Source organism: Oncorhynchus tshawytscha, linkage group LG05 (genome assembly GCF_018296145.1).
Source record: "Oncorhynchus tshawytscha isolate Ot180627B linkage group LG05, Otsh_v2.0, whole genome shotgun sequence".
Lineage (NCBI taxonomy): Eukaryota > Metazoa > Chordata > Actinopteri > Salmoniformes > Salmonidae > Oncorhynchus > Oncorhynchus tshawytscha.
Window position 1 is genome coordinate 52,147,845 of NC_056433.1, and position 15,428 is coordinate 52,163,272.

The 15,428-nt window shown below is 41.9% G+C and overlaps 1 protein-coding gene across 3 annotated transcripts in view; it reads right to left on the reverse strand.

Annotated features, from left to right (window-relative positions):
- Positions 1 to 15,428, reverse strand: part of si:ch73-63e15.2 (protein strawberry notch homolog 2) — a 103,408-nt gene that overhangs the window by 55,961 nt on the left and 32,019 nt on the right. For 2 of the 3 annotated variants that reach the window (XM_024421300.2, XM_024421301.2), the window contains exon 4: positions 5,381 to 5,495. In XM_024421300.2, coding sequence (XP_024277068.1) covers positions 5,381 to 5,495 — 115 coding nt within the window. Of the gene's footprint in view, positions 1 to 5,380; positions 5,496 to 6,290; positions 6,534 to 15,428 lie in introns of those variants that run through there. The other variant, XM_024421302.2, reaches the window with a different exon arrangement.

Below are 15,428 nucleotides of genomic sequence, written 5' to 3' on the forward strand. Positions count from 1 at the left end.
AAAAACATACATTTGAATGAATTTGATATAGCCCAGGCTTAATTCAGAAAAACAATAGCATTAGTGTGAGGTTGACATTGTAACGTTAAGATTTCCCTTCACTGGAACTAAGGGGCATAGCCCGAACCATGAAGAAACAGCCCCAGACAATTATTCCTCTTCCACCAAATGTTAGTTGGCACTATGCATACAGGCATGTAGCATTCTACTGGCATCTGCCAAACCCAGAATTGTTTGTGATTCATCACTCCAAAGAAGGCATTTCCACGGCTCCAAAGTCCAATGGCGGAGAGCTTTAAACAGATCCAGTCAACTCTTGGCATTGCGCTCTTAGGCTTGTGTGAGGCTGCTTGGCCCTGGAAACCCATTTCATAAAGCTCCAAACTAAACAGTTAGTGTGCCGACGTTGCTTCCAGAGGCAGAGCAACCGAGCAAAGACGATTTGTATGTGCTACACGCTTCAGCACTCGACCGTCCCGTTGTGTGAGCTTGTGTGGCCTAACACTTCGCGGCTGAGCCGTTGCTGATCTTAGACGTTCCCACTTCACAATAATAGCACTTACAGCTGCCCGGGGCAGTTCTAGCAGGGGCAAAAAAGACAAACTGACGTGTGGGAATGGTGGCATCTTGTGATGGTGCACGTTGAAAGTCACTGAGCTCCTCAGTAAGGCCATTCTACTGCCAACGTTTATCTATGGAGATTGCATGGCTGTGTGCTCAATTTTATACACCGGTCAGCAACAGGTGTGGCTGAAATAGCTGAAACCACTAATTTGAAGGGGTATCCACATACGTTTGTTTGTTTATGCATGTACAGTTGAAGTCGGAAGTTTACATACACTTAGGTTAGAGTAATTAAACTTGTTTTTCAACCACTCCACTAATTTCTTGTTAACAAACTATAGTTTTGGCAAGTCGGTTAGAACATCTACTTTGTGCATGACACAAGTCATTTTTCCAACAACACAGATGTACCTGTGGATCTATTTCAAGGCCTACCTTCAAACTCAGTGCCTCAATGCTTGACATCATGGGAAAATCAAAAGAAATCAGCCAAGACCTTAGAAAATAAAATTGTAGACCTGCACAAGTCTGGTTCATCCTTGGGAGCCATTTCCAAATGCCTGAAGGTACCACGTTCATCTGTACAAATAATAATACGCAAGTATAAACACCATGGGACCACGCAGCCGTCATACCGCTCAGGAAGGAGACGCGTTCTGGCTCAGAGATGAACGTACTTTGGTGCGAAAAGTGCAAATCAATTCCAGAACAGCAGCAAAGGACCTTGAAGATGCTGGAGTTACCGGGTACAAAACGGGTATATCCACAGTAAAGCGAGTCATATATCGACATAACCTGAAACGCCACTCAGCAAGGAAGAAGCCACTGCTCCAAAACCGCCATGAAAAGGCCTGACTATGGTTTACAACTGCACATCAAATGAAAGTGTATTTGTCACCTGCGCTAAATACAACAGGTACATTCACCTTACAGTGAAATGCTTACTTACAGGCTTTAACCGATAGTGCGAGAAAAAAAGTGTGTGTGTAGGAAAGTAAAGAAATAAAACAGTAAAAAAACATTTGAAAAAAAGAGTAGCAAGGCTATAAACAGATACAAGTTAGTCAGGCTGATTGAGGTAGTATGTACATGTAGGTATCGTTAAAGTGACTATGCATATATGATGAACAGAGAGTAGCAGATGTGTAAAAAGAGGGGTTGGCGGGTGGTGGGACACAATGCAGATAGCCAGGTTAGCCAATGTGCAGGAGCACTGGTTGGTCGAGCCAATTGAGGTAGTATGTACATGAATATATAGTTAAAGTGACTATGCATATATGATAAACAGAGAGTAACAGCAGCGTAAAAGAGGGGTTGGGGGGCACACAATGCAAATAGTCTGGGTAACCATTAGGTTACCTGTTCAAGAGTCTTGTGGCTTGGGGGTAAAAACTGTTGAGAAGGTGACAAAGATGGTCTTTTTTGGAGAAATGTCCTCTGGTCTGATGAAACAAAAATAGAACTGTTTGGCCATAATGACCATTGTATGTTTGGAGGATAAAGGGGGAAGCTTGCAAGCCGAAGAACACCATCCCAACCGTGAAGCACGGGGGTGGCAGCATCATGTTGTGGGGGTGCTTTGCTGCAGGAGGGACTGGTGCACTTCCCAAAATAGATTGCATCATGAGGCAGGAAAATTACGTGGATATATTGAAGCAACATTTCAAGACATCAGTCGGGAAGTTAAAGCTTGGTCGCAAATGGGTCTTCCAATTGGACAATGACCCAAAGCATACTTCCAAAGTTGTGGCAAAATAGCTTAAGGACAACAAAGTCAAAGTATTGGAGTGGCCATCACAAAGCCAAGTTAAACAATTTTAAGGCAATGCTACCAAATACTAATTGAGTGTTTGTAAACTTCTGACCCACTGGGAATATTATGAAAGAAATAAAATCACTAATATTATTCTGACATTGCACATTATTAAAATAAAATGGTGATCCTAACTGACCTAAAACAGGGAATATTTACTAGGATTAAATGCCAGGAATTGTGAAAAACTGAGTTTAAATGTATTTGGATAAGATGTATGTAAACTTCCGACTTAAACTGTATGTATGTATGCATGCATCTACGTACACTACTGTTCCAAATTTTGGGGTCACTTAGAAATGTCCTTGTTTTGGAAAGAAAAGTAATTTTTTTCCATAAAGTAACATCAAATTGATCATAATTACAGTGTAGACATTGTTAATGTTGCGAATGACTATTGTAGCTGGAAACAGCTGATTTATAATGGAATATCTACATAGGCGTACAGAGGACCATTATCAGCAACCATCACCCCTGTGTTCCAATAGCTCATTGTGTAAACTAATCCAAATTTATTATTTTAAAAGGGCTAATTGATAATTAGAAAACCCTTTTGCAATTATGTTAGCAGAGTTGAAAACTGTTTTACTGATTAAAGAAGCAATAAATCTGGCCATCTTTAGACTAGTTGAGGTTCTGGAGCATCAGCATTTGTGGGTTCTATTACAGGCTCAAAATGGCCAGAAACAAGGCACTTTCTTCTGGAACTCGTTAGGCTATTCCATGTGAGATATTGCCAAGAACCTGAAGATCTCTTACAAGGCGGTGTACTACTCCCTTCACAGAACAGCGCAAACTGGCTCTAACCAGAATAGAAAGAGAAGTGGGAGGGCCTGGAGCACAACTAAGCAAGAGGACAATTACACTAGTGTCTAGTTTGAGAACTGGCAGCTTCATTAAATTCAAATCCTCAACTGGCTGCTTCATTAAATAGTACCCTCATTAAATAGTACCATTTTCTATTGCATTGCAAAGAAGGGTACCTATTGGCAGATTGGTAAAAAAAAAAAATTAAAAGCAGACATTGAATATCCCTTTGAGCATGGTGAAATTATCAATTACACTTCGGATGCCATATCAATGCACCCAGTTACTACAACAATACAGACGCCTTCCTAACTCAATTGCCAGAAAGGAAGAACACCGCTCAGGGATTTCACCATGAGGTCAATGGAGACTTTTTTTAAAACTGTTTAATGGCTGTGATAGGATAAAACTGAGGATGGATCAACAACGTTGTACTTACTCAACGATGCTAACCTAATTGAGAGTGAAAAGGACACCTGTACAGAATAAAAATATTCCAAAACATGCATCCTGTTCGCAACAAGGCACTAAAGTAACACTCCTAAAAAATTGGCAAAGCAATTCACTTTTTCCCCTGAATACAAAGTGTTACGTTTGGGGCAAATCCAATACATCACGAGTATCATTCTTCATATTTTCAAGCATAGTGCTTGTAATCGGACTGGGGAGTTGGTCAAGATAAAAAAGAAATGGCATGGAGGTAAGCACAGGCAAAATACTAGAGGAAAACCTGGTTCAGTCTGCTTTCCACCAGACACTGGGAGATTAATTTGTTTTGTAGCAGAACAATAATCTAAGACAAAAGGCCAAATCTACACTGGAGTTGCTTACCAAGAATACAGTGGTGAACATTCCAGTTTTGACTTAAATCTATGGCAAGACCTGAAAATGGTTGTATAGCAATGATTAACAACCAATTTGACAGAGCTTGAAGAATTTTGAAAAGAATAGGCACATTTCGGAAAGCTTTTAACTTACCCAGAAAGGCGTCTACAAAGTATAGACACAGGAGTGTGAATACTTAAGTATATCAGATATTTCTGTACTTCATTTTCAATACATTTTGCTAACATTTTTAAAACATTTGAATTCAGGCTGTAACCAAATGTGTAATAAGTCAAAGGATATGAATACTTTCTGAAGGGTATATGAGTAAGGAGTTTGGTACAGCGTGTGCAGCACCCGTCTACACCACACAGCTGGGCAGTACCAGGGAGCTGCAGGGCCTTCACTCCGAGGCCTTTGTGTGCACTTGGCAGGTGGCACACTGGGGTCAGAGGCTCTTCATTAAGTACATAGGCCCAGCCCAGCCGCTGTTAAACCGTCATTACTCTGATACAGGACAGGACGGACGTAAGCAGCATAGTGACTGGCTCTTTAGTAACACATCACTGCTCTCCTATACCACACACAGCTACTGGCGCTCTACGAGGAGATTCCCCAACATTCAACCCCATACAAATAAGCCAAAATGAGACGAAGTCACTCGCCTGTGTTGTTAGGGCTTCTAAGTCAGCGGAGGGGAGAGATTACTTTTCCATATGGGAATTAAGAACTGCCTGGCCTGACAAAGTGTGCATAATTGGAAAATGCAAATGAAGAGGTTACAGCCTAGTAAGGATGCTAAATATAAAACGGAGGGGGGGGGGGTGTCTCTTACTCTGTCATTTACACATTTCCAAGTCAGAATAAGCCTGTCCCGAATGTCTCCAGGGTGATTGATGGTGCATAACCTCCGCAAGAAAATATGAGGAAAGCAAGAGATTAAATTCCTCCATGCAAAAACTCCACCAAAAAACACCACGCTTTTAAGTGTTCCTCAAAAGTGCAATGAGAGCAGCCATATTCCTCAGAGTGACAGAATAGAACCCAATGGCCAACAACCAACGCCCTGTTAAATTACAGCGGCTTATTAATAACAAGCCTTCACAGGAAAAGGAGCAGGTAGCTTCTTAACACTGTCTAGACAGTGTCAGACGCAACGTTTAATCACAGTTTCTGCAGGCAGGAATAACCGACCGTGCAACATTTAAGGTAGGATGAAAGGAGTAAGTGGAAGCCGCAGCTCCTCCCTTTCAGAGAGTGACAGCGAGGCAGAAAGAGAGAGAGAGAGAGAGAGACCGAGGTGAAAGATAAGACTGCTCAAACAAGATAGAGAGAAGGATAGACAGAGAGTGTGATATAGAGAGGTCTTACCTGAGGGAAGCCTCCGTTTCTGGGGAGGTTGAGGCAGGGGAAATCGTCATGGAACCCAGAATGGCTGAACATGTCGATGTGCATATCCGGCATGGTGTCATTCAAGTGGTATTGCCTGAAAAGGGTCAGAGGTAAGGCAGCTTAATTAGATGTACTGGGAAGGGGAGAGCAGAGGGAACTAGCTAGTCATTAAATGGGTGGGAACTTGTGCTTTTCTCTGTATGGCCAAAGGGGTTTGGTTTTTATTTATACAAAAGGAAACGAGGTCACAGGGTGATTGGAAAACAACAGTCTCAAACTAGCCCAACAAAGACATAACTAAGAGCAATGATGGTTAGAGGATAAAGAAATAAAGTCAACAAAGAACACATGAACCCCGCAAACTGTGGAGTCATAACACAAGCGATAATTATCTTAATACGCATTAATAACTGATCTTGTGATGTTCTATCAGCAGTTTACACACCATAACACCTAAATTGTATTACTTCAAGTGAACACTAAAGCCTTTGGCCTGCCTCACAGCTGAACCACTAGAACGGAGAGTGAGTCACGCCTGACGCTGCCACAGAGCACAACAAGGACTGTGACAATACCAGTATCGCAATATTTCTTCCATGGCAAAAATTAAAACAAAAAGCAGGCTAAACTCTTTGGTCCTTTAAAAACCTGCAGTATGTAAAATATTTTGCGATATAGCTTAGAAAATAACTAAATGCAACTCTGGATGACAACATGTTTGCTTCAACATTAGGGCTGTTTTCCTAAAGAAGTTAAATCCATTAGTTTCCTTGCCACAATACAAACGAGTATCACAATAGTGGTATCATCAAGACCCTAATAACAACCGACTTTGAAGGGTAAAAAAAATCAGAGGGGAGCGCGAGAGGGATAGAGAGAAAGAACCTACCAGTCATCGGGTTCCATGATCCACGGAGGCCACGCTGACTGTACACTGACCATACTGCCTTCCTCCAGAGTAAGACTCGCACAGAAACCCACAGGCATCAACACAAACACACTGGAGCTGTACCGGGTCGACTTGCAACACACACACACCCCCCAACAGAAAGACACTGGAGTGGCACACAGCTGTGTCGAGTCACAGCTCTCTGAGCTCAGGGCTTCATGTGACTCCCCTCTGCACTTCAGGGAACGGAGAGGCACTCCACTCTTTCACTCGCTCTTCCGGGAATCACAACCTAGTTCAGTGGAAAAACACCCACTGACGGCTTTCTCAGGAACCTCTGCTGCCTGTGATATTTTCACTTTCTCACTGAGTCAGAGCAGGCAGGGCAAGACGGTGCCCAAATGCACAGAAAGAAAGTAAAAGTAACGACCGCACAGCTCCCAGGCTCAAATCCTGTGAGAGCTGATCTCTACATGAGGGATTGAAGGATGAAACTGTCCTCCAACACAGGACACAGATCAGCTGGAGGATAATTGAGGTTGTTATTTAAAGAACGGGCTCACATAGGAATGGAGATAAGCCACGGGGAGAGCTGCTGGTGGTTTTGTATAGCTAGAGCAAAGTTTGGTGTGAGGCTTTTTTAACAAGGAGATTCAGGGATTTGATCTGCACACAATAGTCAGTGTGGTAAATCCCTAAAAAGTATTGCAGATTTCCTAGGATCAGAATGAAGAGTTTCCTGATCAGTGTGGATAAAAAAAAAAACACCTGTACAGAAGGTGTTTATTAACGTGTTTATCTATTTTGAGGGGTCACCATCAGCCACCTAGCAAGGGTAACAGTGCAGCATCCTAAAGCTTCAAATAAAAAGTGGAAATCCTGAGCCTAACCCTGTAGCCTCTCCTGATATGACAGTATGATTGCTGCCTTGACAGAATGGGCCAGTACTAGCAGCATTCCAATAACACAAAGCCAGTCGGCCCCGTGCCACAGTGCCTCACTGACTGCAAGCCTTTCCCGGAATATTTGCAATCTTGTTATGCAGCATCAAAAATCAATTTCTAATCTCTTATATTTCTGTAACTAAAAGGCTATTTTATTAAATCTATTGGACTGGTTCAAGCTGGTGTTACACAATCTAGTGTATGTAGGTCATGCAGGCCAAACAGAAAGTAACCTGTCACTAATCACCTCTCACTTGATGCATAACTGTTATTGCAGTCTGGGGAGATAAAGCCAGTTAAGGTGACCAAGCTTATAACTTTGGTCAGGACAGTAGGACATGATAAACTAAAGTGTAATGCAATAACATTCAGAGAGAGCTCAAACATGTATTGCTAGTCTAGAATAACAGAATAGTTCGGACAACTATTGAATAAAAAGAACCGGATGGAGCGTGTGTTTGATCATCAAACAGCAGGGAAATCAGCTCTAGGCAAATTCATATTCCCAAGAACTTATAAAGAATACAAGCACAAAGGAAGGGCACTATTAGGGTTGCACATTTGGGGGAATATTCAGAGGTGGGAATTCCATGGGAATTAATGGGAAAATATGCAAATTAATATTAATACAATTTAAATGTAGATATTTTTTGCATTGATATATTTACCATATATGGAGACAAACAGAAACCTTATAAGCAGACAATTGCAAGCTATTAAATCCTTCCAATACAAAAAAAAACAATTTAGTTACAAATTGAACTTTAAATTAGTTGACTCTTCACATGGGATGATTTCACTGAACAACAAAAGGGAAAATTGAATGCTCTATCGCATCTCCCAAAATACGTTTTCAACATACATCTGTAAAATGATAGTCTAGAAACTAAAGCTTTGGTTGTCTCCTCTCGGGCGTCCATGTCTTCTCCCTAGACCTCCTCAATGTCCACCTCTTTATCATCAGTGTGAGACCTCATCTTCGCTGTCACTTTCCAACCTTGAGGATGGCTCATTATCAGGCTCAAAAAGCCTCAAATTGCCTGGATGGCCACCAAATTTTCAACTCTTGTATTGGCCAGCCTGTTGCGTGCTTTGGTGTGTGTTCCCAAACAAGGACCAGTTGCGCTCTGAGACGGCTGATGTTGGTGGGAGTTGGAGGATGACGAAGGCAACAGGGGAAAAAGCCCTGGATCCACAAAGTCCCTTCCACCAGGTGGCTGATGAGATATGTTTGGAACGACTGCCATATTGCATGTCCATCCCAAAGCCCTTGCTTGCTTGGAAGTGTACTTCCCCAGACTGCCAAGAACCTTGCCGTCATTCAGGCCAAGGTGGAACTGCTTGGAGCAACGGTGGCGTGGGCAGTATGGATTTCTTCCCTTACACCTGCAAGCAGAGTCTGAACATCAGACAGGATGGCATTGTCTCCCTCAAGCCGTGCAATGGTTACTGCTATTGGTTTCAGGAGTTTCAGGTTGATTACCACTCCCAAAATACATCATCCAGGAGGATCCTCTCGATGGGGCTATCTATATCGGCAGACTGTGATATGCCATTTCATGGAGAGACTCCATCTCCTCCGGGAGACTGTCAAACATGACAACACCACCCCAACAGGTGTTTCTGGGCAGCTTCAATGTGGTGCTCTTATGCGTCTATCTTTGTTTGGTGAGGTAGATTGTGGCTATAACTTGATGACCCTTCACATACCTAACAATTTCCTTGGCTCTTTTGTAGAGTATATCCATTGTTTTCAGTGCCATGATGTCCTTGAGGAGCAGATTCAATGCATGAGCAGCACAGCCAATGGGTGTGCTGTGAGGGTAGGACTCCTCCACTTTAGACCACGCAGTCTTCATGTTCGCAGCATTGTCTGTCACCAGGGCAAATACCTTCAGTGGTCCAAGGTCATTGATGACTGCCTTCAGCTCATCTGCAATGTAGAGACCGGTGTGTCTGTTGTCCCCGGTGTCTGTACTCTTGTAGAATACTGGTTGAGGGGTGGAGATGTAGTTAATTATTCCTTGCCCACGAACATTCAACCACCCATCAGAGATGATTGCAATACAGCCTGCTTTCTCTATGATCTGCTTGACCTTCACTTGAATGTTGAACATCCAGCAAATTAGTAGATAAAGCATGTCTGGTTGGAGGGGTGTATGCTGGAAAAAGAACATTCAGAAATCTCTTCCAATACACATTGCCTTTGAGCATCAGAGGTGAACCAGTTGCATACACACCTCAAGCAAGACATTCATCAGCATGTCTCTGACTACGTTCCTCCATTGAATAAAAAAAAAACTCTGATTCCAGGAGGACCATGAGCTGTTGCTATCGATAAGGTGTCCGATTCATAATTTTCACCTCGAATAGAAGTAGAGGGACTTTTATCAGAGGTTGCTTGGTGTGGGCGCTAAGGAAACTTTATGCACTTGGCCAGATGATTCTGCATCTTTGTTGCATTCTTCACATATGATTTGGCACAGGATTTGCAAAGGTACACAGCTTTTCCTTCTACAGTAGCTGCAGTGAAATGTCTCCACACATCAGATAGTGCCCGTAGCATTTTCCTGTAAAGATTCAAACTAAAATTAGTATAAAAAAACTAATACGATTCCATGTACAGATAAATAGTTAAGCAGTTAGATTAAACAACTCCTATGTAAGATACATGTTTTAAAATGAAACAGGTCTGGAAACAGGTGAATCAACACTCAGCAGGCTCAAGCAAGCTAAACCTCACATGGTAGCAAAAACTAACTAGCAGAAATTGTTAATAAGTTAGAAATTATTTAAACACACTCTGCTGTAGGCTACTAGTTACTAGTTAACAAAAAATGAATGTCATATACAATATATTCACCCCACCCAGTATTGTAATCGAAACTTACCAGAAAGCATGTAGTCCTTGGCTCGGACAGTGTAGTAGTGTGTGCTCAATAGCATCTCATTTGTGTGCAAGATCTTGAGAATCAGCTGTACATGTGATGGAAGAATGCACTCTGCATGCAGAGGGTTGCAATTCCATTGAATTGGGGATAGTTTAACCAAAACACTTAGTGTATCCTACAAAAAAGGTTCACTGTTATAAGGTAACTTTTTTTTTTAAAGCAAAATTCACCGGAAAGTTTCTGACCCTTTGCAACACTAGGCACTATAAAACACGTGTGTGTGTGTGTGTGTGTGTGTGTGTGTGTGTGTGTGTGTGTGTGTGTGTTGCTACATCAGGACCTTTCATTTAGACTTCCAGACAAACCTGCCCTTCATTTACCACCAAACTATCAGATAGGACCAGGACACTTTGTGGCTATGTCAGATTACCAGGCCGTGACAATCTAAATCTATCCATTCAGCATCACAATAACGTCCATAAATATTCACAAAGAATTTCCTCCATCCAAGACTACTGAGTCAGTGTGTTTTTGGTTCTACAACCCATGTGGGAACCATTAGTCCTCACAAGGATAGCAAAACAATGAATATTAGGACAAGTGGGGACATTTCACTGGTCACCACAAGGAAATACTATTTTAGGCTTAGGGGTTAGGGGTCAAATTTAGGATTGTTAAAGCAGGCAGGCCCGTTGCCCTAGTTAGTATATTTAGCTAGCAACCTCCATGGAAATTCGCTATTACTTGTAATAATTTTGTTAGCACTCTGGTAATAGACACAATGGGCTTTTTTGTGGGGTTTTTTGCACCCACTTGTGTACTTAGCCAGTAATACCGTAAATCCCAGGATGAGAGGAGGACAGTATGAAAATTGATGCTGCTCAACCCTATTTTGTATTGTTACTGTGCTGTTGGAGCTAGAAACATTACTATTTCGCTTGCACCTGCAATTGCAACTGCAAAATATGTGTACACGTCCACATACATACGTTTGGGCTGTATACAGTATCCCGGGGTTTTGGGAGAAAGTCACGGAATTTCACCGTTTTTTCTAATACGTTTTAGTATTTTTAGCTACTTTTTAAATACCTGTAGTCAATATGTTAGGAAATGTAACATTGCGTTCTTCATTTCACCTGTCACGTTATTATGAGCGGCAGGGTAGCCTAGTGGTTAGAGCGTTGGACTAGTAACTGGAAGGTTGCAAGTTCAAACCCCCGAGCTGACAAGATACAAATCTGTCGTTCTGCCCCTGAACAGGCAGTTAAACCACTGTTCCTAGGCCGTCATTGAAAATAAGAATTTGTTCTTAACTGACTTGCCTAGTTAAATAAAAAGGTTAAAAAATTAAAAATTAAAAATGAAGCTTACGGCAGTCCCCAGTCACGGTGTCTGTTTACAACCACACAATGACGAGAGACCGGAACCTTGAGTCACTCACTATTGTGACGCATGGCGCCAGGTGATCTAGTTATTAGGGATGCACCGATATTACATTTTTGACCGATATTCAATATTTTTCTTGCCAAAAATAGTTACCAATATTTAAGATTTTAGCAGCTTTTTAAGCATTCTAGTGCAGTTAAATAGTTGAAACACGCACACACACTGACCCAAAATGTACTTTATTGGCATTTAAGATTGTCCCCCTTACCATTAAATCAAAACATGTTTCTTTCACTTACTTGCTGTGCCGTTTCATTTGTTCAGTCTCAACCAGGAATTCATCATACATGTCATGCAGTGAAGTTTCAGCTCTGTCTGTCCGTGGCCTCTCTTCCTCGGTGCACACGGTCACTGTGTCCGTTTCCTTCTTGTCCAGCTGTGTAAACCCTGTTTCTTGTCTGCATCGAAGTAGCGGTCCATGTACCTAGCATCGAGCATGGTGGTGACACAGTATAGGACTCAGAGAGAATGTCACCGCATCACTTGTTCACAGCCTATAGTAGAGTACTTTTTATAGTAGAGTACTTTTCCAAGTTAACCCGACGGTCTGTTGGCATTTTTGTTGAGCAGGGTATCATGTCTGCTGCAGACACAGTTGATGAGATTATTTCTCGAGTCAGTTATTCGGATGGAGCTAGGGGTGTGTTCCTGTTTCTTTCAAACGTATTCTCAAATGCCATTGAAATGGCAGCAGCGGTATGAGAACCAGCACATTGAGCATGCAATACAGCTTTCCTCAGTATGAAATCCTCGTCGACCCATTGTGCTGTCAAGACTCATAATGCTCATGTGGCTGACATCGCTGGTTCAAATGTCAGTCGTGAAGCTAATAGCGGTGACGCCCATAGCAAGTAGCTCAGGGATGTCCGTTTCAACAGTACTGTGTCACTGAAGGGCAACATCTGAAAAATAGCGCCTACTTGGTAGTGTGTATCGGCGCTCGGCCAGTCTGCGGAAGCCAACATCATCCACAACAGAGCACGGTTGATTGTCAAGGGCAATGAATTCCATTATCTTGGTGTTAATGGATTTCACCTTTGTGTTGTCTCGCTGAAATTCTTACACTTTCAAATGACTGCTCGACTTCTTGACTGCTAGATCCACACAGCAGACATTGTGGGCTAGGAAACACTTTGAAGTATGTGGAAATGTGAATTGAATGTAGGAGAATATAACAATAGATCTGGTAGAAGAAAATACAAAAAGGAAACATTTTTTTTTTTCTACCACCATCTTTGAAATGCAACAGAAAGGTCCCACATCACTCTGGTTGAAATTCCGATGATGTCCACAAGATGGCAGCAGTGTATGTGCAAAGTTTCAGCAAACTACATGACATTGTGTGAAGTCACCCAGGTACATTTGGGAAAATCGTGAAGGAGTTTCACATTACATTTTTCTGCAAAAATACCATCAAATCTGTATACTTGGACTTTGATTTCGCTTTTCCAGTATTAGTAGCCATATTCTAAGTTCAACATTTGCAAACAAAAACAGTTTTCATAACTCTCCATATTCGTATAATTTTTGTCCAAAAGAAAAACACTTGTTGCACAATGTTAGCAGGTGCATTTTGCGACAGATACAGGGTTTCCCGTAAAGCCCCGATTTACAGATACTCCCGTAAAGCCCAGCTCATTGACCATCTAGCTAGCTTTGTTTGACCCCGATTGGTGCTTATTTGACAAAGTTAAGTTCAATCAAGTGAAGACCGCCCGCGTCCTCCCGGTTCATCCACGACTGTGACGGTGGTGGTCCTGGTAGCTGACGATGATGAGAGCCTATAGGGAGAAGGTCAGTGACCTGGCAGTGAGGTGCCCGGACAACCACCTCTCCCTCAACGTCAGCAAGACAAAGGATCTGATCGTGGACTACAGGAAACTGGGCTGAGCACCCCCCCATCCACATCTTGGCCACAGAGCAATCTGGGATGATGTATAGCAAATTGTGTTTGGAGTGAATAGTGGAGCGAGTAGTTAAATAAAATATAGAATAGCTCACATGAGTTTGAGTGTATTGACCGATGGCCTGTACAGGTCCTGTACAGGTACTGATGCACTCATCTTTTTGTATGCTTTTATACCCTTTTTTTTTTTTTTTTTAGCTCTTCATGGAACACACCGCCTTACTGGACTTTTTAAACGTTAAGCTAGTGCTGTTAGCTGTGGCTAGCCTGCTTTGTTTTTGGCAATATGCCAACCGTCGGCTATCCAATGGATATCAACAGCAACCATTGACTGTCCAATGCTACCACTGAAATGTTCACTAACCAGAGACCGAGTAGAAGTCAGAACAGTGTTATGTCTGTAAAAAGTGCCTTTGGTCTGACTGGCTGATTTAAGATATCGGGCGGCTGCAGGACGTTCGCCGGTGAGCTGAAGCAGAGCCTCAATGAGTTCATCAATGTAGCTAAAGCCCAGGCTAAAGATATTTAGAAGCTGAACATCTCTTGCCCAGGGTGGTGGAGAGTTGAGCGATGTCGCTCTCCCTCACTTCTTGAAGCAGGTGGCTTGTTCAACTAGAGACTGGGCAGAGGTGGTTAGGTGAAAGCTGGGACCAGCTGGGACCTTGGACTTAATCATGTAAATGTCAGAAGTTAGATTTTGAAAATTGATCTTACTGTAATTCAGGCTTCTCAAACTAACATGGACATTTAGATAATTACTGAGACTTGGTTAAATGTGCTAGACTGATGTGTCTCTGAATGGATATAATGTTTATAGGTCTGACAAAGGTGGGGGTGTTGCCATATTCATAAAGAACAACTTGAAATGTTGCTGTGTGTATTACCACCTCTGTCCCCAATGCACAATTGATGTTAGTGGGAGTTTATCACCCAGCCTTCCCAATTGCTCTTAACAAATTGTCTGACTTGCTGTCTAAATATGCAAAATCTGAATTATTAATATTTGGTGATCTTAACTTGGATTGGTTGATGCCAGTATCAGATAGTACAAATATATTTGTCTAATCCAAATTTAACTCAACCAACCCACCCCAAGTTAAAACACCATTAAAAACCTACTCTTTTGGATATCCTGACAAATGCCCCTCATAAGTATAAAGCATATGGAATCTTTGCTAACGAGCTCAGTGGCCATTATCTCATTGCCTATATTAGAGATACTAAGCTACCTAAATTGTGTCCACGCATTATTACTATGATACATTTTAGAACTTTCAATGAGCAACCTTTCTAACGATGATTCAGATCAGGCCTTTAAACATTGTCCCTCTCTGTTTCACACTGTTGCAGATAAGAATGCCCCATATAAAGAGATTAAGGCTTAAGGACAGATCTAACCCATGGTTCACATATGAATGGTCTGAACGATTTCGTGAAAGAAACTTAGTTTGGGCTAAGGCTACATGAACTGATTCTACCTCTGACTTGCAGTCCTTCAGACATTTGAGAAATATGTCTTACCCTGGACAATACTTCTTGAATTGTGTATCTGAGAGTGGTAGCTATCCAGACAAATTTCAGAAAATGGTAAATTCTTTAGAAGAAGAAAAAAAACACAGCCACTTCACTGCCCCAGCAGGTTTGACAGCCTCTGGTTCCTTAACAGACAATGATTTCTGAAAATACATAAAGTTCCACTAGAGTTCTTGATTCACCTCTAAACAGATAGCAGAGACACCAGGCACTCACTTTTTATTTTCTTAATTTGAACAAATGTATGTAAATTAGGTATTAATTGCCTTGTAAAAAAAAACAGGAGCCGATTTGCTTGATCCCTTTCTACTGCAGCTTTCTGCTGCATCATTGTAGAACCTTTGATCCACATGCTTTATTAAACAATTGCTTCTGGTGCTATCCTAAGATCTGGAAGGTGGCGCATATGTCCTCACCC